This window comes from Amblyraja radiata, chromosome 11 (genome assembly GCF_010909765.2).
Source record: "Amblyraja radiata isolate CabotCenter1 chromosome 11, sAmbRad1.1.pri, whole genome shotgun sequence".
NCBI lineage: Eukaryota > Metazoa > Chordata > Chondrichthyes > Rajiformes > Rajidae > Amblyraja > Amblyraja radiata.
Genome location: NC_045966.1, coordinates 52,838,657 through 52,862,828, shown reverse-complemented (window position 1 = coordinate 52,862,828; position 24,172 = coordinate 52,838,657). Strand labels below are relative to the sequence as shown.

The following is a 24,172-nucleotide window of genomic DNA, read 5'->3' as shown; positions in this document are numbered from 1 at the left end:
GCTGCAGCTTTACATGAATTTTAGACACAACACCAACAATAAGCATACATTAGTGATCAGTTATTGTAATAAACCTAAACCATGATAACGGGAAAGCCAAGGTATTAAGAACAAGCATAGTAGTCCAAAGCACACAGTGGTTAGGTAGGGTTGAGGTGGTCAAGATTGGGTGCTGGTTAGGATTGTGCAGGGTGGATCAAGAACCAGAAAGTTGATGGGAAGAAGCATTTTTTTGAACTGGAGTTAATAGTTCACAAGCTCCTGTATCTTCTTCATGATGTTAACAGCAAGATGAGAGGTGGCAGTGGTGTAGGTCTCCAGTGCTGTGAGATGCCTTCTTGAGGCAGCACTTCCTGTAGATCCCTTTGATTGTGGGAAGGGCAGTCTCCATGAACAACTATTCTATACAGGAGGCAATTTAAAAATTACCCTGAGGTGAAATAAGAAACTTTAATTGATTTTCATGTCTCCTTCTTGCTATACAGCATTGACCCAAACTCTAAAGTCTACTAGTCTGAAAGAGCTGATACTGTATTATTGATTTGGAATTGAACCTTGGGGTTCCATGTTGCTATGCCTTTGCATTTTTTCCTCTGGAGAAGTTATCAGTATTGGAGATTTCTTGCAAGGAATCCTTGGAACAGAATGTTTTCCACGGAGCTTTATCCATGTGTAGTCTTGAACTTAAAGGATAAGCTGTTTGTTTATTGCTAACCTATAATTTTCCTTTTTGGTATGATGATGAGATCTACTATGTCACCTGGTGCCATTTCCCTTTGAAGTATTTTCATGTCATCAAAATCTAAAACAAGCATAAACAATGATAGAAATGGGGCAGTCTTTTCCAACTGTGACATTTACTGATCCTGGTTTATTGCATTGATTGTAATTGCAATCTGTAATCAAAGGCAACAAACTAAAGTAATTTGAAGGGTTTTAAAAAGGGTACAAAATCGTGAAGAGGCACTTTTTGTTGAATGTGACAGTTCTTGTTTATCCATAAATGGGACATGTGAGGGGAGTGATGGGTGGATACAGTATACCAGATTTTGCATTTTAAAGCAGTGTTGTTAACTAAAGAATAAGTTACGCAAGCAAAACTACCTCTGCCTATCAACTGACCTTAAATAATTTTACAAAAATAATAAAAATGCTAACTCCAAATCAGTCACAATTTCAGCAATGAATTACATTTGAAACCATAATTTTCTCTGCTTCTGGCTGATTTCTTTATTCACCGTCTAGTTGTTACCTCTTGCTCATTGATACCTCGATGCTTCTTGTCCCCGTCTGCCTTCCTTAGGATGTAAGGGAGTGCAATTCAGAAAATATTAACTGCAAAATGTTTCACTCAGCGATCTCATATACACACACAAATGATAATAATGTCATTGTTGATACTTGGAGAATATTTGAAGAGTGAATCACCCAGATTGAAATGCTGAATGCAGATGACCTGAGCACAGGAGAGAGAGAAAAATTCTCGTAATTACACTGATCACTGCGGTTAATCAGGAATGCCGTATTTCAAAAGGTTGGTTCTGCATGCTAAAGTTTCAAAGTGTTCACTGCCCATCTGTTGAAATAATCCTCAGGTTAGGAGTTACTGAGACACTGGTGGGATGGGGATACGGCGTGCAGCCTGGGATCCATGTAATCGATTTTCCACAGCTCAGCAAAGTGCACGGAGTACTTGCTTCAGCAGAGAACGTGATTCAAACAGAAATGAGCAGCAGGGAAGCAAGTGCTTGCATTTCTAGAGACACACTATGACCTCAAGAAATCCCAAAGCACTTTACAGCTCACTAAGTATTTTTGAAGTGCAGTCTCTTCTGTAATGTGAGAAATGTGACAGCTAATTTACACACTGCAAACTTTCAAAAGAGCAACGTGATAATGATTTTATAATGGTGCATTGAGAGAACCATATTGCCTTGCTCTTCTTTGGAAAGCAAATGGAGCCCTATAAGTCCATATCCATTTAATAGGCTGGACAGTAATTGCTCCCATCTCTGAGCCCTGGGGCTGCACTTTGTTTCGCAGCCACCTAGTGCCAACAAATCTGAGCCTTTCCATTGCTGTCATGGGTTGAAGGGCAACAGGCTGCAAGCACCAACTAGGCCTAGCCCGTGGAATGCACTTGTGGCATTATCAACGCTTGTGTTATCAGGAGGTTGAACCACTGTTTACAAATACCCCAGGTAATTGGAGGCATTGTGAAATAACTGGAACACAATTTAATTTATATTTTAAATAAGAACCATGGTATGCTTGCCTTCATTGTTCAGGTGTATTGAGTATTAGCGTTGGGAAGTCAGGATGCAGCTTTATACGACTTTGGTTATGTTGATCGTGTGCAACTCTGATCATCCCAATACAGAAAGGATTGTGGGCTGAAGGGCCTGTTCCCGTGCTGTACTGGCCTTTGTTCTATGTTCTATTAATAAAAAAACGCAATTTATTGAAGATCCCAGTTCAGTTCGACAAAATTGGGTTTCAACTGCCATTTTTTGGTATCACCGAGTGACACCCTCTCACTTCCACACCATTCCCTTGTGTCATCTCTCTCGCTCTCTAATACACACACATGCTTTTTATCTCTCTCTCCCTCTCTCTTCCTCTCTCTCCCTCTCCCTCTCCCTCTCCCTCTCCCTCTCCCTCTCCCTCTCCCTCTCCCTCTCCCTCTCCCTCTCCCTCTCCCTCTCCCTCTCCCTCTCCCTCTCCCTAGGATTGTGCCTCGCATAGCTCTGGTGTGATAGGTAAAGAACCAACAACCAGTGTAAAATTTATTTTAAAGCGTTAATGCATATTTCTTCTTTGCTCCCAAACGAATATGCCTGCTGACTTTTGCAAATTACTGCCTCTTTTGAAAAGCCAACATTACTCTTTGCAATTTTGTCTTTGTGTGCAACTCGTGAAAAAAGTTGCAATGTTTTTCCTGCATCATAGATAGCCCCTTAAAAAATAATTTAAATCTCATTAGCCAATGTAAATTAATTCAAATGTTAATGAATAAGATTGTGTAAGATGCAGCCAAGATAACTGACCTCTGCCGCTGGTTGTGTGGTTTGCTAGGGATGTGAAGGTTGGTTGGTTAATTCACCATTTTAAATTGCCCCCCATTGTGTAAATGAGTGCTGTGGTAATGGTGGTATTTGGGGGCCATTGATGGAAATGTGGTGGGAATAAAATGAAATTAGTATAAATGGATAACTGATGGTCAGTGTGGCTTGAATGATTGATTTCAGTGTTGTATACTTCTATGGCTCCAGATGCTTGCCACGTCAGCCATTTATGGCCCTTCTCTAGGAGAGACAATATTATTCCCCACTCAAAGTAGCAGCCTTCCATCAAGGCTGCCGAGACATTAGTCTGAAGAAGGGTCTCGACCCGAAACGTCACCCATTCCTTTCCTCCAATAATGCTGCCTGTCCCGCTGAGTTGCTGCAGCATTTTGCGTCTATCTTTAGTTTTAAGAAACTTGCCTTTTTATATGTGAAGATTGTGTAAGATGCAGCCATCGGCTGCTGGCTATGTGGTTTGCAGAGATGTGAAGGTTGATTCACCACTTTAATTGCCCCCAGTGAATAAATGAGTGCTGTGGTGGTGGTGGTATGTGAGGGGCAATTGATGGAAATGTGGAAGGAATAAATAATAAATACATTTCCAAGCACAGTCATGCCATGATGGCAAAGGATCGTCATTCCCTCAAACAATGGTAGGAGGGTGGAGGTATGCAACACAGTAAAGCATGAGGATTATGCCTTGGAAATCATGGATGCAAGCACAAATGGGGCTGCAGTGAAAAGAGAGTGAGCTCAAGAATTTAGCTGAATATTTAAATCTGCTAAACTGATTCATTGCATATCACAAAAAAACATAGAACAATACAGCACGGAAAAAGTCCCTTCGCTTCTCAATGACTCTGTCAAAGATGATGTCAAATTAAACTAATCCCTTCTGCTTGCATGTGACCCATATCGCTCTGTTCCCCGCTATTTTTGGGCCAATCTAAAAACGGCTCAATGCCACTATCATATTTAATTCCACCACCACCTTTATCAATGCGTTCCAGGCACCCACCACTCTCTGTATAAAAACTGTGTATCTCCTTTTAACTTTCTCCCTCTAACGTTAAAGATACGTATTGGACATTTCCACCCTGGTAAACAATAGTCCACCCCAACTATACCATCCTGGTGGGATGCTTCAAAGATTGAATTGGCAACTATTCTGCCTAAACCCCAAGAAATTGCAGAGAGCTGTGGACGCAACTCAATATATCACGTAGCGCAGCCTCCATTGACTCCATCTACACTTCACCGTGCTTTGGGAAAGTAGCCAACATAATCATAAACCACTCACACCCCTGGACATTCCGTTTTCCCTTCTTTCTCATTGGGTGGAAGATACAAAAGCCTGAAAGCATGGACCACCAGCATCAAGGAAAGCTTTTGCCCTGCTGTTATCAAACTCAAATAGATTGTTTATAATTTTAGGATGTATCCCAAATCTTCATAGACACATAGAAAATAGGTGCAGGAGGAGACCATTCAGCCCTTCGAGCCAGCACCGCCACTCATTGTGATCATGGCTGATCGTCCCCTATCAATAACCCGTGCCTGCCTTCTCCCCATATCCCTTGATTCCACTAGCCCCTAGAGCTCTATCTAACTCTCTCTTAAATTCATCCAGTGATTTGGCCTCCACTACCCTCTGTGGCAGGGAATTCCATAAATTCACAACTCTCTGGGAGAAAAAGTTTTTTCTCACCTGAGTCTTAAATGACCTCCCCTTTATTCTAAGACTGTGGCCCCTGGTTCTGGACTCGCCCAACATTGGGAATATTTTTCCTGCATCTAGCTTGTCCAGTCCTTTTATAATTTTATATGTTTCTATAAGAAACCCCCTCATCCTTCTAAATTCCAGTGAATACAAGCCTAGTCTTTTCAATCTTTCCTCATATGACAGTCCCACCATCCCAGGGATCAATCTCGTGAACCTACGCTGCACTGCCTCAATCATAAGGCTGTCCTTCCTCAAATTAGGAAACCAAAACTGTATACAATACTCCAGATGTGGTCTCACCAGAGCCCTATGCAACTGCAGAAGAACCTCTCTACTCCTATACTGAAATCCTCTTGCTATGAAGGCCAACATTCCATTAGCTTTCTTCACTGCCTGCTATCATCTATCGCAAGGGTTCATCTATCGCAAGGGTTCCCAACCTGGGGTAAATTTACCCTCAGATGGTAAATTTCGCCTACCCAGGTATTAAATTTGTTGATTCTGGATTTGTACGTATTTTTTCTCATTGACTGACTTGTTTGGTTCTGGTATTTCATCATTAGTTGTTCATGAATAAGTGAAATAACATTGTTATGTGCTATTAAAGATACCAGGGGTAAACGGGACGAAAATGGTTGGGAACCTCCGATCTATCGTGTTGCAGTCATTGCACCCTTTCTTTTATCTTTATTTTCTCTGCAGCTGTAACACTATATTCTGCACAACGTGATTGTATTCCTGTATGGATGATTTACTTGAATAGCATCGAAAACAACGTTTTTCACTTTATTTTGGTGCATGTAACAATAAACCAATGCTAATACTAATACACAAAATGCTCTCATAATTTTGTGAACTTTTATTTAGTTCTCCCCTCAGCCTTCAGCTCCAAGGAAAACAATCCAAGTGTTTCCAACCTCTCCTTATATCACATACCCTCTAATCTAGACAGCATTTAGGTAAACCTCTTCTGCATCCTTTTCAAACCTTCCACATCCTTCCTGTAGTGGGGCCATCAACATCTGCACACAATACTCCAAATGTGGTCTAACCAAATTTCTATGAAGATGCAAAATGACTTCCTGACTTTTATGCCCAATTCCCAAACCAATGAAGGCAAGCATAACATGCACTTTTTTTTTTGCCACTCTATCTGCCTGTGTTGCTATTTTTAGGGAGCAATGGACTTGTACTCCCAAGATTTCTCCCCGCATCACCACTATTGCATTGAACCATACACTTTCCTCATACATTTTCCATCCCAAAGTGCAAGACCTCACAGTTGCCCTGATTAAACTCCATCTGCTATATTCCTAATTGATCTGTAGCCTGCTGTATCCTTTGACAGTGTTCTTCATCCCCGCAGAACACCATTGATCACAAAGCTCCAGTCAGAATGATGCCCTTCCACCACTACTCTCTGCCTTCTATGGGTCAGTAAGGTTAATTCCAAAATATCTAGTCATCATGGTTCCCAGGCATATAAATCTTCTGGATTAGCCGAACATGAGGGACCTTGTTCAATGTCTCATTAAAGTGCATGTAGGCACTTCAATCACCTTTGTCGTCTCCTCAAAATCTCAATCAGGTTAGTAAGGTATTACTTGCCCTGCATAAAGCCATGTTCATTGTCCATAATTAGTCTGTTTTTTCCCAAATGCAAATAAATCCTATCTCTAAAATTCCTCTCCAAAAAAGTCCTTTCCACTGATGTGACACTCATCAACCTACTATTTTATTGATTATCTCTATTTCTTTTCATAAATAAAGGAGCAACAATCTCAAACAAACCTGACTGATTAGCACGCAACAAAAACTTTTCACTGAAACTCGGTACATGTGACAATAAACTAAACTAAACTAAAAACATATCTTCACTTGTGGGTAATGAATGGATGAGAGCCAATGGCCTGACTGTAATTCAATTTTAATTCATAACCTGAAGCAAAGACTGACTGCTCCTCGGGATTGATTGTGCAGTCATAAGCGCATTCAATAGCTGTTTGTTCTTTATGAAGCATTACACACTTAATGGTTTAATATTTTTTGTTAATTACATTGATTCTGGTAGAAGAGTCTCACGTCGCAGCGGCCTCTGCAGTCCGTCTGTCTTTTTGTTGTTTTTTGTCTCGTTGAATGTAGTTTTTTGTTTTTTTTGTGTATGTGTGTGGGTATGTGTGTGGGGGGCGGGGGGCGGGAGGTGGGGGAAACTTTATCCCCTGCAAGGAGAACCCGACCTTTTCTCTGTCGGGTCTCCGTTGTCGTTGGGGCCGAGCACCGTGGAGCGGCCTCCAGCAGGAACGACCTGGGGCTCCAGTCGCGGAGCCTGCGGACTTACTCACCATTGCGGAGCTGGCCGAGTTCGGAGCGGGAGGAGCGGTGGTTGAGCGCTGCTGCGACCCGACCCCGGGGATTCGGAGGCTTACCGCAGGTCTGGTGGACAGGAACACCGGGAGCCCGCGGGTCCCTGCTGGGAGACCGCTTTTCGGGGCTTCCGCAACGGCGACTTCACCCGCCCGAGTTGCGGGGTTGAAGAGTACCTGGAGCGGGGCCTTACATCATCGCCCAGCGTGGCTTGGAATGGATGTGGGACTTTGCTAGCGCCCACCGGGGGCTCCAACAACAAGACTCGGAGCGTGGCCTTGCATCACCCGGCGCGGCGTTAATGGCCGCGGGACAATTACCATCGCCCGCCGGGGTCTTTGACTTTGACTTTGACTCTGACATCGGGAGGGGAATGGGAAGTGCAGGGGAGAGATAAGTCTTTGCCTTCCATCACAGCGAGGAGGAGATGCGCTGTGATGGATGTTTGTGTGGATTGTGTTGTGTCTTGGTTCTTTCTTGTGTGTATGACTGCAGAAACAACATTTCGTTTGAACCTCACTGGGGTTCAAATGACAAATAAATTGTATTGTATTGTATTGTAAGATCAGTGAAACATATTCATATATTGCTGTGGTTCTCACCATTGGATGCACAATTAATGCATATTTAAAGTGCTAAAGACTTTACAAAATTCTTCTGGCAAATAGTTTGTTGTTTTGCAAGGTGAGAGCAGCCACATGGCACATCTGTCTCACCATAGTGATGCATTTTATGTAATATGCCTGTATATGGGAATATTTTCTGTGTTTAAAAATGCTAAATCATGTTGGTGATGTCTCTTTAAGAGAATAGGCCTATATTTTAACAAAGTTATTATTTTGTTGCAGTGACCTGGACAAGAACAACATCACACGTGTATCCAAGACTGATTTTGTTGGGCTGAAGAATCTCAGAGTTTTGTAAGTGAAATCCAGCTGGAGTTTGATCCCACACCCTGTCTCTTGAAACTGCTGGAGCACAAAATCCTGCTGCCATTTATTTCCTATTTGCTCCCAATTTTTATGCTCGTACGAATCATAGGGTCCAACCTTGGGCCTGGCTCTTTCTACCATCATCCTCTTCCACTCCTCATTCTACGTATCACCCATTTGCTGTTTTCTCACCCTTGCCCCTATCCTATTTATGCTGGAAATCTTTCCTCTCCGCTCTCAGTCCCGATGCAGGACCCAAACATTGATGATTCCTTAACTGCCCCACCACAGATGCTGCTCGATCCTTTGAGTTCTTCATCTAAATTTATATGTGTGAGTGTGTGTATACATATATATGTATATATAGATAGATTTAGATGAAAATATGGAAAGGCAAAGTGGAGAGTGAGGATGATTGTCAAAGGATCTAGCAGAATATAGAAAGGATGGAAATTGGCAGAAAAATGGCAAATGGAGTTTAAATGGGATAAGTGTGAGGCTTTGCACTTTGGGAAGTCAAATGCAAGAGGAAAGTATATGGCAAATGGCAGGGTTCCTGAGCAGTGATGCACTGAGGGATTTTATGTAAAAACCCATGGTTCTCTAAATGTGACAAAAAAGGTAGCTAGAATGTAAAAACAAGCATTTCGCATGCCTACTTTCATAATTGGGGTATAGAAACATGGCATTGCTGACATTTTTCATTTCATTAAAGGATGAATTATGGCAAATGCCTAGGGAGAAATATTTTTCACCCACCCAAGGAATTTAAATAAGATTTAATAAGAGAACATGCTGGGCGTAGACAACAGGCTACATAGAAACATAGAAACATAGAAATTAGGTGCAGGAGTAGGCCATTCGGCCCTTCGAGCCTGCACCGCCATTCAATATGATCATGGCTGATCATCCAACTCAGTATCCCGTACCTGCCTTCTCTCCATACCCTCTGATCCCCTTAGCCACAAGGGCCACATCTAACTCCCTCTTAAATATAGCCAATGAACTGGCCTCGACTACCCTCTGTGGCAGAGAGTTCCAGAGATTCACCACTCTCTGTGTGAAAAAAGCTCTTCTCATCTCGGTTTTAAAGGATTTCCCCCTTATCCTTAAGCTGTGACCCCTTGTCCTGGACTTCCCCAACATCGGGAGCAATCTTCCTGCATCTAGCCTGTCCAACCCCTTAAGAATTTTATGTTTCTATAAGATCCCCTCTCAATCTCCTAAATTCTAGAGAGTATAAACCAAGTCTATCCAGTCTTTCTTCATAAGACAGTCCTGACATCCCAGGAATCAGTCTGGTGAACCTTCTCTGCACTCCCTCTATGGCAATAATGTCCTTCCTCAGATTTGGTCTGGTGGCAAAGTGAGATGGCAGGAGAACAGAGAGAGAATTTAAAACCTGCTCTTTTGCTTACTTATAACTTTTGTATCCAGACTGTTCACGACTAGAGGACATAGCTTTTAGGTCATAGGGGGACGTAATTTACACAGAGTGGTGGGTGTCTGGAAAGTGCTGCCAGGGGTGGCGGTGGAGGCGGAAAGCATAGCAGCATTTAGGAGGCTTTTAGCCTGGAATGCAGAATGGAGGATGGGGATATAGATCACGTACAGGCAGAGGAAATTTGTTTAACTTGGCATCATGTTCGGCATGAACATTGTGGGCTGAAGGGCCCTTTCCTGTGCTGTAATGTTTAATTGTTGTATGTGGGAACCACCATATTTGGAATATTGTGTCGAGTTTGGGTTACATTACAGGAAAGATGGAAAGGTTTTGGAGATGATATAGAGGAAGGTTCATCGGGATTAGAGAATATTAGCTGCAAGGAGAAGCTGAATAAACTTGGTTTGCTCTCTCTGGAGTGTGAGAAGCGGAGAGGTAACTTAATGGAAGTATATGAAATTATAAGGGGAATAGGTAGGGTAGATTACCAAAGTCTTTTCCCCAGGATGGAAATGTGAAATTAGTATTAAGGCATAGCTTTAAGGTGAGAGAGGGAAAGTTTAAAGGAAATTTGTACCATTGCCATATTGTTTCCAGCATGCTGAGACCCTTTGGTATGGTTCTGGTTTAGGTGTTATACTAGGTACATTGCAGTCATACAGGACAATTATAACAATTAAGTAAATGTTGGATTATGTCATCCTTCAGAAGGAAATAAATAAAAATCTAATTATTTCATTTATTTTGCTGCAGGCATCTTGAAGAGAACCAGATCAGCATAATTGAAAGAGGATCCTTTCAGGATCTGAAGCAGTTGGAAAGACTGTGAGTTACTTTGCACATCCTTGCTGATGAATTGCCCTTGGTACATACTGCATTGCATATGTTGCTTCTTGCATGGTGTACAGCATTCAGTGCTGAGGTAGGGAAGGAGGCCAGAGATGCTGCTGAAGGTCTTGGGAACGAAGTGTGAGCTGGTGATTACCAGTTAATCGCTCCCACACCAGAACAATCCCAGAACCATCACAGACCTTCTCTAGGCTCTGCTATCCCATCCTCAGATTCCCCTTCTCCTTGTGTGATTAACTTTATGCCTATTGCTACTCCACAGGACCGTGTGAATCTTCAGTATGTTTCCACACCTCCCTGCTACGTTAGTCTCTGTGACTTTCTCTCGATGCTACTGTTTCATGTCCCTTTGACACTATCTCGCCGTGTAATCTAGTTCTTCCTAAGACCTGTTTGCTGACTGGTTTTCACTGGTCAGTGTGTTTTCAATGTTTTTCTGTGATGTTTGTTGGAAAATATACCCAAACTTCAAGCTAGGTGCCAAATTGTTCTTAAATGAAAGTTGTGCTGTAAGTCTGTTTAAAATTCTTCTATGATCAGATCTTGTAATCAAGTCGAAGCATGATTTAAATTATAAACAGATTGAGTTGTCAGAATGGAATCTCTTTCTTTTATTTCACATCTTTGTTGTTCACGGAACGCTGACATTGGAAGAGTTACACAACTACAAGTGATCATTGTTCAAAGTGAACGAGGAACCCGTGAGTGTATTCTTGAAAAAAAAATGGTCTGCTCTTGATACCTGAGATTGAGGTCTCATATTGATTGTTGTACTGAGTAAACTTTCTATTGCTGAACTCAGGCAATACTTTCTGGAAATTACCCACTTCTTTTTCAATTGAAGTTCCAAGTCCACATTGGTGTACAATAGAGATTCAGTGACCCCCATCTAATGGCAGAACCACTATGAATGGGGCACTAAGGGAGACTAAAATGCTTAAAACTCTTCAGTTATGAGAATTCCAGTTTTTCCTTCTGGTTGATTAAGACATTTCCATTTCTATTCCTCATGTTGGAAAGGCAATTGTAATCTTTTCTTAATACATGCACATTGTCGACTTGTCATTATGAAAGTGGCTTTGGTAATTCATGGTAATCAATGGCTGTACAAATTAAAGTGCATCAAAATTATCTGTCCAAAACATTCCCTGTGGTTACGAGCTCCATATGCTAAATCCGCCCCACCTCGAGTGATCATGATCCAAATTTAGTACCAAACTTGTGTGAGTAATTATATACTTTAGTATTGTTGCTCTTTCCCTTAGAAGCAAAGATGTTAAGGAATTTGATACTAGTTGGCGCCTTGGAGAATTTTGTTTCAGTGAGAATGCAAGGGAGATTTAAGAATGCAAGGGAAATTTATTCGGAACAGTGGGTTTTCGATTATGTGGAGAACCTTCTTGTGTTTAAAAGATTAAGATTTGATGATGACTTTTAATGTTCTGATAAAATAAGATGGTTTTTTTTTCCCACTGGCAGAAAATATAAGGTAAGGCATGGGTATATTTCTTTCTCATGCAGAAGTGTTTTGATCTTAAATGCACTTAATAAAAATAGAGGCAATTTCAATACACAAAATGGAATTGGATAGATCCATAAGAGGTAAAATATTCAGAGCTGTGGGGAATTGAGACAGGAAGTGGGCAGCACATACTGAACCACTGCATTCATGTTTCTGCTTTATAGTTCTTGGCTCCTTTGTATGCCAGCCCCTCCTAATGCAAATATACCTTTCAGAGTTCCTTGATGCTATAAATCTACTTTTTGCAACTATTCTTTCGAAATAAACTCAGTCCTCAAACTATAAGAAGTCAAGTAGAGATTCTGATTGCTTTGCTAATTAATTCTTTATCATTTTTGCCTTGACTTAATAAATTGAGATACCACTATCTACCAGACCCGGTTGTTCAAAATTAAATATAAGATTATAAACAGTCGGTGGGATGATATGCAGCAGTAAAGTATTTTCAATAACTGAATCCTCCCAGACTTATATTATCGTTGAAAATATAAGCTTACTTTGACAAAGCTCTCTCTATTTTGGAAAGCTTGTACTTTTGATTTCCCAATTTTTAATAGTGAGACGGACCTCCTGATGGATCAGCTATTGGTAGATAATTGAGCCCTATATTTACCTTGATATGGGCAAGATTTACAGTTTCTGATGGTTCTGTTTTGATTATGTGAATATGTTCTCAGCATCAATATCTATTTTTTTTTTTTAATCTTGGGCTTTCCAAAACAAGCCTCTCACAGCCTTGCAACTTAGCACTAGAGGTCAATGATCTAATTACTGAATTCCATCAGGCACTGGACATTGAGACAGCAGCATCTTATCCCGCAGGGTCAACAATCCAGAGGCTGTGAAAATCAATTCAAAGATCCCTATTGCAAAATTAAACCTGGACTTTCAATTCCTTCTGAAACTCTTACAGATAATTGAAAGTGTGAATAACGGCAGTGTGTTTCTAATGGCCTTATCTTCTCGAGATGCACTTGATTTTGCAGTTCTGCTTTCTTTCTATGTGGCAGACTTAGTATGGGTGGATGATTATATATAAGATAATAAATAGCAATTTTTGTAGAAAACTGAAGATGTATGGCAACATTTTACCATCACTAGAATCATATTGGAAAAGGTAATAGTGCAGTGTTCACAATAAACTGTAGATAATAATCAGCTTCATAATCAATACTATATTATTAATGAAGAAGAGTCTCGACCCGAAACATCATCCATTCCTTCTCTCCGGAGATGCTGCATGTCCTGCTGAGTTACTCCAGCTTCTTGTGTCTACCTTCGGTTTAAACCAGCATCTGCAGTTCATTCTTACACACTTCATTATTACAATACAATACAATACAATATGGTTTTATTCGTCACATTGCACATAAAGTGCAAGTGAAATGAATTTGTCAGCAGCGGTACAATGATAAAGAACACACAATACACAATAAAAATGTAACACAAACATCCACCACAGCATTCATCACTGTGATGGAAGGCACAACATTTGGCCAGTCCTCCTCCATTTCCCCCCGTGGACGGGACCTCAACCCTCCGCAGCCGTCGCAGACAGGCTGTACAATGTAGCATTACAGTAAACCATTGCAATTATGGACCATGGGAGGGAGGATGGTATCCATTGTTGCCGATTATCCGCTATAACTGAACGAGAGGGGTAACGTTTAACCCAAGGCTGGGAGGGAAGAAACGCGCCATTGGGTGGGGTATTTACAGGCTGGGGAGCTAGAGAACCCCCAGTCCCACATATGGTGCACCAGGGACGGGTCCGGTACTCACAATGCCTTCATGCTGCTCATTCTCTCCACTCCCACAACCGGAAGTATACCTCGTGGTGCTATCTCACTGTGTAACTGACGGAAGTCAGAAGATGGTGTAATGGGAACTGTCGAATGACCCATTCATACTCACGAACATGGTACAACAGTATTTATTGAAAAGCACAAATATCACACTACAGCATGTTACTTCTACTGTGTAACAGCATGGACTGCCAGCACAAGTTGGGTTGCGATAATATGAACAGGGTAGTAGGCGTAGCTTCTAATAATAAAGCACTACATTGGTTAATAAGTGAAGTAACCAATCAACATCTTTCCTTATAGAAATAAAAGTGAAGCACATCTAAATAAAAGTAACCTATAAGAAAAAACACATCACTATGTGATGACTGAACTATACAGTACCCAAAATGCTAATCACGCATGCAGGGATGTACAGATGGTTTAAACAAAATCCCCGTATCTAAGGGGCGGCCTACAAACCCGTCCTGTGCGCGTCTGGTACAGATCCACGACAGAGTATACAATGAGCTCCAGCGGATGGTGTCCCTGGGTGTCATTGCTGCGGCTACTGACCCGTCCGACTGGGTTTCCACCATGGTGGTTGCAACAAAGAAAAACAAGGAAGAAATCTGCATCTGCATCAACCCCAGAGACCTAAACACAGCGAGCAAATGGCCGCACTACCCGATGCGCACAGTAGAGGAAGTAGCTGGGAAGTGTCTCTGTTTTTTCCATTCTGGACTCCAAAAGTTCTACCTGGCAGATCCCACTACTGACACCATGTCGAATTCCCCATTCATACTCACAAACATGGTACAACAGTATTTATTGAAAAGCACATATAAAACACTACAGCATGTTGCTTCTGCTGTATAGCAGCATGGACTGCCAGCACGTTGGGTTGTGATAATATGAACAATGTAGTAGGCGGAGCTTCTAATAATAAAGCACTATATTGGTCAGTAAGTGAAGTAACCAATCTACAGGAACCCCGACCTGCTACAACGGGAATCCGCTATATAGAGGTCTGTTATTGCAAAGGTTTACTGTATAGGTGGATGAGTTGCTCATTATTTACTTAATATAGTCTTGTTTGTGTGATTCAGATTTATTTCATTGCTCTAATGGATAATTATACATTAATCAAATCACTAAATTCATATATGTTTTTCCTAAATATTTTTCAAGGCAAATTTCTTATTTATGCATTCTTTGAGATCTTAGCATTGCTAGCAAGACCTGCATTTAGTGCCCATCCCTGATTGTCTCTGAGAAGGTTGCTCACTATAATCACTTACTTTGTTTAAAGTCTATCTCTCACAAATAATATACCAAATCATGCACAGATCCTACTCAACACCAGACTGAGTAATTCTGTGGTAGGAATCACAATGGATGGTGATCTGGTCTGGAGCTCACAACTTGTTACAGAGCATTCCAATTTTGATTCAATCGACAAGATCTATAATAGACAAGTAATCCACTGGATTACTGTCATGCAGTGAAGACACATATCTCCTTTCATTTGTTCCTATCTAGATTAAACTACATCATGGGAGATTAATCTTGTTGATACCTTGATCCCATTGCAATCCAGAGTACATATGGGTATCGAACTCCAAAATGCCATGGTTTGTTGCAGTTGCTGAAATATTCCTAATAATGTGAAGGAAGTCCAGCTGATTTTATTGCTTTAAAGAGTAAAACATATAATGCCAACCATTAACCTTTAATGTTCTCAGTTTAATTCACTGAATTGCTTATTTGGACCATATTTTCATAAGTATTTTAAAATGCACCATTAATAGCATTGGGCAAATCATTGCAGCCATGAAAACCACAGAAGCTGCAGTATCAAGGACAGAGGAACTCAGGCAGGACAACCTCATATATGTTCCAATATTCAATTTAATGCTGGCTGATATAAATAATGTTTCAAGTGCAACCATCACGCTTAAATGTGCACTCTAAAATTTGAGTGACTTTGTGTTCTACTTCCACTCTTTTGCTTTTCCAACAGACTGGGAAATAAACACATTCCCATGTTCATATCTGATGGGTGCAGCAGCATGTTAAAAGTGCAGCTATTTCCCTCCTTACAGTGAGGAGTTGTACTGTCCATTCAAAACTTGCCATTGATGATCCCATGTTAGAAACTTACATAGATGCATACTTCCATGAGTATTCCCGACTGGGTACTGCATTCGACACCAACTCTTAGAATCTGGAATTTCACCGTCCCTGACTCTGTTAATTCAGGCCACATTTGGAATATTGTGATCAGTTTTGGGCCCCATATCTGAGCAAGGATGTGGTGTCGTTGGAGAGGGTCTAGAGAAGGTTTACGAGAATGATCCCAGCATTATTGGGTTTAATATATGAGGAGCATTTGAAGGCTCTGGGCCGCTACTTGCTGGAGTTTAGAAGACTGAGGAGGTTCTATTGAAACCTACCGAATAATGAAAGGCCTATATAGTGTGAATGTGGGGAGGATAATCCCAGCAGTGGAGAGCCTGGGACCAGAGGGCAAGGCCTCTGAATATAAGGATGTATTTTTAGAATAGAGATAAGGAGAAATTTATTTAGTCAGAGAGTGGTAAATCTGTGGAATTCATTGCGACAGATGGCTGTGGAGGCCAAGTCATTGGGTAATTTTAAAGCAGAGATTGATAGGTTCTTGATTACTAAGGGAGGATAATGGAGTTGAGAGGGAAAAACAGATCAGCCTTGATTGAATGGCGGGGCAGACTAGGAGCAGCCTAATTGTGCACCTATATCTTATGGTTTTACAGTCTATTCAGTGTTGCCATCCTTTCTTCTTGTTTGGAAGATGCATATAGCAGACTGGGCTGGAAGCATACTGTAAGCCATGTTAGCTGAGGCTCTGATATGCTGCATGGCACATGATGCACAGCAGACCTAACCCGGCTGTGGTAAACTTATATAGAGCCTGAGCTGGAACATTTTTCATTTAGTTTCCAGGAACCTTATCTGGTAAAAATGAAAAGAGATAGCATTGTGGCTGCTTCGAGACTGTGGCCTCATACTGAAAATATTCATTGCCTTTGGAGAAAACAAGTTTATTTTAATTAAAATCATTGGCTGCTGTACATATTGCTTGAATATTCAAATCTAAACCAAAAAAGCCCCATTTTCAGTGCTCAAATAGGTTGGTGGTTTGACATTGCAATTAGTGTGCGAGGGTTTGAGTGGATAAAAATCAGTGCCAGTTCTATTATCTATGCTGGATGATATTTGGACTTTGACAATGAATCAGAATAATTTATATTAACCACTACCATGATTGCTTGCAGTACTCCATTACTATCCCTGTTTGACCTTAGAGAGACACAGAGTCAAACAGCACAGAAATTCCCTCCCAGATTCTGCCAGTCATCCACACACCATGGACACTTCACAGTTTTGTTTAGTTCAGAGACAGAGCATAGAAACAGGCCCTTCGACCAACTGAGTCCTTGCCGACCATTGATCATTTGTTCACACTAGTTCTATGTTATCCCACTTTCTCATCCACCTTCTACATACTGGTGGGCATTTTTGCTAGAGGCCAATTAACCTACAAATCCCCATGTCTTTGGGATGTGGGAGGAAACCGGAGCACCCGGAGGAAATCCACACGGTCACAAGGTGAATGTGCAAACTCCACACAGACAGCACCTGAGGTCGGGATTGAACCCAGGTCTCTGAGGCTGTGAGGCGGCAGCGCCACCATGTGCCACTTTTGCCGATTAACCTACTTCGGCATGCCTTTGCGTTGTGGGATGAAACCAGAGCAGCTGGAGGGTGTCTGTGGGGCCATGTGGAAAATGTGCAAACTCCATGCAGACCACACTGGAGCTGATAGTTGAACACAGTTTGCATTGGACCACTCATAGTTCCTCTGTTTTCATTTGCAAGCTCTCATATTTTCTTTGCCTATCGTTAAATTTCATTTTACTGTATCCCTTATGTTCTTGGTGTGTGTTATAATTTCATAATGCAGGTAAAATTATGTATGTAGTAAATCTGAATACAGCTTAGTATAGGCATATGTAACTATGCAGAACATAATGGTCTGCGCGTTCAGGCTAGTCTTAGTAATGGTGACTGCAAAACTACAGGATTGTTGTTATTATTTCATCTGATTTTCGAAAGGTGAAAACCTACATCAGTCTGAAGAACGGTCTTGACCCGAAACGCCACCCATTCCTTCTCTCCAGAGATGCTGCATGTCCCGCTGAGTTACTCCAGTTTATTGTGTCTATCTTCAGTTTAAACCAGCATATGCAGTTCCTTCTTACACAATATTAATAATTTGCATCACACAAAGTCACACACATGGAAGTGTTGCTATGGCAAATTTCCCACTTTTAATGGGTCATTTTCATTTGTCTTTCTTCATTTCCGAGCAATTAACTATCTCCTGCCTGTCCTATTCTCCAACTAAATAATTTTATTATCTGGGCTCAATTTTCCATTATAATGTAGAATGAAAATGGACCACAGAATCGAAAATCCAATTGAAAATGTGCAGCAGCTTGATTATATCTTTACTCGGGCATGATAATGTGCTATATTGAAATATTCAATTGCTGCATTGATGGCCTTTAAACATATATATTCTTCACATCCACAGCATCTGATTTGGTTTATTCCATTTCATTGCAATGCAAATCAAATTTGACGATTAGGTGCATCACCTGATGTGAAATCACATATTCCAGATTAGCTATTTCCCTGGTTTCATTCTTAACCCATGCTGTTCTTAATTGCAGCTCAAGTGCGGACTGTATTTTTAGTCTCGGCAACTCAAAGAAAGTGATGATTTAAAAAAACTAACAAAGATTTCTGTTCCTCATCGCTATTCAGTACTTGGTGCACTGTGTTAGTTAGGACATATTTGAAGCCAATATGGTCGTGGACAGATGTTCTTCAATCTCACACATCTGTTGCAGTGACCTACTGAAAGGTATCTTCTGCCCTTGGTCGAAGTAGGTCTATATATGGAAATAAAAACAGAAAATGCTGAAAGCATTTAGTGCATCGGACGGCATCTGTAAAACGAGAAGCAGAATTCGAGTTGTAAGTCGTCGCACCTTTGTCAGAACAATTCTGACGAAGGGTCTTTAGTCAGAAACATTGCTCTCTCCACAGATGCTGCCTGACCAACTGAGTGTTTCCAGCATTTTCTGTTTTTTTAATATATTTTTTTATTAAAGGTAATCAATTACAATGCTTCAAACAACTTTATATCAAATTAATTCAATTTGCATTAAGTAAAACACTAGTAATACTTATCTACTATTTTTTTTTAGAAATAATGATAGAAAAAGAATAGAACATTTTCTGTTTTTAATTTGGAAGTCTAACACTGCAATTTTTTTAATTCTCAGCATGGATGTAGGTTGAATCAGGGTAGAAGAAATAGTACTGATATCAGAGGAAGGAAAATAAATCTATCAGCATTTGAGACACTACTGAATAATTTAAGGATTTTGTAAGCCATGTCACTTTATGGTGAATTCTCCAATTGACCATATGTGGATGGTTTGTAAAGTCTGCCTTGTTTGTACCTTCATTACTTAAGAGAGAGTAACTAGAGCAATATTAATTGCATTATTAAATACATTTCCAATTTTAAAATGTGACACCAATCTTTTGCAGGAGGAATACCTGAGAAATTTCAAAGCAGCCGAGGCCAAGTATAAGAGTTTGGATGACAAGTTGCAGCTTTATTAATCTTTGTTCAGGCAAAATATTGTGTGCATTTCTGGTCATCCCATTACAGGAAAGTTTGATGAGGGTGCGGAAGATGTTTACAAGACTGATGCCTGGAGTAGAGGAGATTTACTAGAATGTTGCCTGGGTTTCAGCAACTAAGTTACAGAGAAAGGTTGAACAAGTTAGGTCTTTATTCTTTGGAGCACAGAAGGTTAAGGGGGGACTTGATAGAGGCCTTTAATATGATGAGAGGGATAGACAGAGTTGATGTGGATAAGCTTTTTCCATTGAGAGTCGGGAAGATTCAAACAAGAGGACATGACTTGAGAATTAGGGACAGAGGTTTAGGGGTAACATGAGGGGGAACTTCTTTACTCAGAGAGTGGTAGCTGTGTGGAATGAGCTTCCAGTGGAAGTGGTGGAGGCAGGTTTGATTTTATCATTTAAAAATAAATTGGATAGGTATATGGACGGGAAAGGAATGGAGGGTTATGGTCTGAGTGCAGGTAGATGGGACTAGGGGAGAATAAGTGTTCGGCACGGACTAGAAGGGCCAAGATGGCCTGTTTCCGTGCTGTAATTGTTATATGGTTATATGGTAACAGCTATAAGGAGAGGTTGGACAAACGTGGATTGTTCTCCCTGGAGTGAAGACAGTTGAGGGGAGTCCAGATAGAAGTATCTATCACAGTAGCACAGTACAGCGGTATAGCTGCTACCTCACAGGGTTTTATCCTGACTACTGGTGCTTTCTACGTGGAGTTTGTATGTTCTCCTTGTGACCACATTGGTTTCCTCTGAGTGATGCGGTCTCCTCGCCCGTTCCAAAGACGTGCATATTTGTAAATTAATTAGCTCTTCTGTTGGATGTGAAAGTAGGATAACAGGTGATTAATGGTCGGCATGGACTTGGCAGGCCGAAGGGTCTGTTTCCATGCTGTAACTGTCAACTCAACTAAACTGTAACATTCTGATAGACTTAAGTAGGGTAGAAAGCACAAATCTTTGTCCCACGGTGGAAATGTTAAAGACCACTGGATGCAGCTTTTTAAGGTCAGAAAGGGGAGAGTGTAAAGGAGATGTGTGGGACAAGTATTTTCACAGAATAATGAGTGTCTGGAACTTGCTGCCAGATGTGGTGGTGGCAGAAGATATGATAGTGGTGTTTAATAGGCTTTTAGATAAGCACATGGAGATGTAAGGACTGGAGGGACATGGATCACAGGCAGGCAGAGAAGATTAACTTGGCATCATGTCTGACCAGATATTGTGGGCCGAAGGGCCAGTTCCTGTGCTGTACTGTTCTATGTTCTTTATTAATGATTAATAGTCAATTGATTTTGATGATACTGATCTCTAGGTGTATTACATTTTTACGCTTTCTTGAAGTTGTACAAATCTTAAGTACGTGCTTTATGAATGATTTTATTTGCTTTTCTTCTAATATTGTCATGAGTTGTTTTAAAAAGCATTGCTGTTTCATTCCTTGGTGGTTGATGGGACAGGAAACCCAGGCATACCCCATGCTTCATTGATGCCTTGGTGAGTGTGGGCCTTGCATGCAATAACTGCAGAACCAAGATCTTCCACCAAGCTGCAATACTGTGCAACACTGCACTCCCACGCGAACATCATAAAGGATCAATTAATAAACATGAGGTCGAGGTCGAGGTCGTGAAGAACGAAAGGGATCCGGCATGAGGGGCTGCCGAGAACAAAGGGGGATCATTAGACGTTGATGATGAAATTCACCATGGCATTCAGTGCATCAATATATCCTTTTCCCATCCGAAAAAAAGAATGTTTGAAGATCCAGATGTCAAACTTGGCATAAAGCTCACTGTCTACAAGGAAGCAGTGATCCATGCCATGCTATATGTTTCTCAGACATGGGTAACCACAACAGGCACCACAAGTGACCTGAAGAAATTCCTTCAATGATGAGCATTTCCTTGAGGCCACCATTACCAGTCCTAATTATACTCCAATGGCTTTTATGGGCAGGCCACTTCGTTCACAAGTGTATTGCGTACAGTTTTTGTCTCCTAATTTGAGGAAAGACATTCTTGCCATAGAGGGAGTACAGAGAAGGTTCACCAGACTGATTCCTGGGATGGCAGGACTTTCATATGAAGAAAGACTGGATAGACTCGGCTTGTACTCGCTAGAATTTAGAAGATTGAGGGGGGATCATAGAAACTTACAACATTCTTAAGGGGTTGGACAGGCTAGATGCAGGAAGATTGTTCCCGATGTTGGGGAAGTCCAGAACAAGGGGTCACAGTTTAAGGATAAGGGGGAAGTCTTTTAGGAACGAGATGAGGAAAATCATTTTTTACACAGAGAGTGGTGAATTCTCTGCCACAGAAGGTAGTTGAGGCCAGTTCATTGGCTATATTTAAGAGGGAGTTAGATGTGGCCCTTGTGGCTAAAGGGATCAGGGGGTATGGAGAGAAGGCAGGTACAGGATACTGAGTTAGATGATCATCCATGATCATATTGAATGGCGGTGCAGGCTCGAAGGGCCGAATGGCCTACTCCTGCACCTATTTTCTATGTTTCTATGTAATGCCAGATTCCTGAAACAGGCACTCTACTTTGAGCTCTACCACAGTAAGAGATTACCAGGTGGACAAAACTAATGATTCAGTGATGTTCTCAGAGCCGCCTTAATAAAATTAAAACCTCCTGCAGCCTTTTGGGAGTCTTCAGACAGTTCCTGTTCAGAATTAGGAAGAGCACTCCACTTGATCTTGAGAACCTCAGATCCATTAATCAGGAGTATAGAAGCCCAGTGCAAGTGGGAGAAGAAGCAAACTGCCTCCAAACTCCACATCTGCTCAAACACCTACTGTCCCACCTGGTACTTATCCACTTTAATGTTCTTGAAGAGGTCCAACATATATTTGTTCTTGATGTGAATATGCTCTAGAACATCAGCACACCCCTCCCTGATCCTTTTGGTGAATATTAATGCAAAGTGTTCATTTGGTACCTCACCCTTTTCCTCTGGCTCCTGGAGTAAATTGCTTCCTATTCCTTGACCGGGGTCCTACCCCCTTCCTGCTTACCCTGTTGTTTTTAATGTTCGTATAAAATGCCTTGGGATTTTCCTTAATCCTGTTTGCTAAGGACACGTTATGGCCTCTTTTTGTCATTTTGATTCCATTATTTAAATTCTCTCCTGCTTCCTTTATTTTCCTCAAAAGGCTTGTTGAGTTGCAGCTTCCTAAACCAATATAGTGAGCTCCATGGTGAATGTCATCATCAATGTCTGCCTTCTTAGCTCTTGAGGTATGGGAAGTGATCCACATTTTTCTTGGTCTCAATGTCAACCATAATTGTGTGGCAGTGAAAGTGTGTGTTTGACATGGATGATGTTGGGCATGAACTGGCATCATCGTTTATTGTGTGGGAGTGGATATGTGGATATATATCAAGTAGGAGTATGTGTATATACCATCATCAATCTTCAGTGTGGGAGTGTATGTGTGGTCCATGAGTGATGTTAGGCATGTGCTGGCATACTGCCAGAGGCTAGACCCACTTCATCGATGAAACGATTTCGGGAAATTCGGTCTTAGTGGCTTTCAGGTAAGTAGTGGGAGTGTTATTTAAACTCCATCTCTGAAATACTGCCAGTGGCCCAGTGGTTAAATGCAATCATCTTAAACTGGGTAACTTACGTAATGCAAGTATTTTCAGGCTTACTTGTTGGCCTAAGTAATTTAGCTGATTCTGGCTATGTCTCTGCAGAGGTAGATGAAAGTGCATTAATAACCTATTGTGTTAAAGAGAAGGAATATAAAATCAAGCACCATACATTTGATTTGAAAAGGCAGATCTGCTGAAAAGAATGTTGACTCATAGCAAAAGACAGTAAGGAGGTGATGAATTATCTTGTGCCATTGTTATCAAGGCTCAAGTCTCATAGCACCAATTTTCAATGGAAATAAAGAACATTTGTGCAGGATCTTAGCTTGAAAATGCTTCCAAACTTTCTGATGCAATTAAAGGCATTCAGAGAAGAATGGTGAATAAGATGGACACCTGGTTAATCCATCTTTGGTTGAGTTGGTGGTGCTGGTGATCAAATCAGAAATATTAGCCAGGATACTGAGAGAAAATTCAGTATGATTGGAAGAAGATAAAAGAGAACTAGGCAACGGTTGGAGAGGCCACATTTGGAGTATTGTGTTGAGTTTTGGTTACCCTGCTATAGGAAGTTAAGTTGGAAAGAGTGGAGAGAAGATTTACAAGCTACAGAGAAAGGTCGGCAGGGTAGGACTTTACTCCATGGACCGTGGGATGATCTTATGTTGGTGTGTAAAATCATAAGGGGAATAGATAGGGTGAATGCACCTAGTCTGTTACCCAGGGTAGGGGAATCAAGAAACAGGTTTAGGGTGAGAGGGGCAAGATTTACTAGGAACCCGAGGGGCAACCTTTTCACTTAGGGTATATGGAAGGAGCTGCTATGTGAGGTAGAAGAGGCAGATAGTGTAACAGCATTTAAAAGATACATGGATAGGAAAGGTTTGGAGGGAAATGGGCCAAAATGCATGCAATTGGGAAATGGGACCAACTTGGATGGGACATCTTGGTCGGCATGGCGGAGTTGGGCCGAATGGGCCTGCGTCCATGCCGTGACTCTAAACGAACCACCCACTTGATGAATGTGGCAAAACCCAAGTTGGTATAAGGAGAGTTGGTATAAGATGCACACAGACTTTGGTGTCGTCTTGATTAGCCTCTTATGCCTGGT

General features: G+C 41.2%; 1 protein-coding gene across 1 annotated transcript in view; it reads left to right on the top strand.

Moving 5' to 3' along the window:
- The window catches only part of LOC116978642 (slit homolog 3 protein-like), a 432,238-nt gene that overhangs the window by 53,162 nt on the left and 354,904 nt on the right, over window positions 1–24,172 (top strand). Inside the window, exons 2-3 of the mRNA XM_033029927.1 lie at window positions 8,001–8,072; window positions 10,282–10,353. Of these exons, the coding sequence (XP_032885818.1) occupies window positions 8,001–8,072; window positions 10,282–10,353 (144 nt within the window). The remainder of the gene's footprint in view (window positions 1–8,000; window positions 8,073–10,281; window positions 10,354–24,172) is intronic.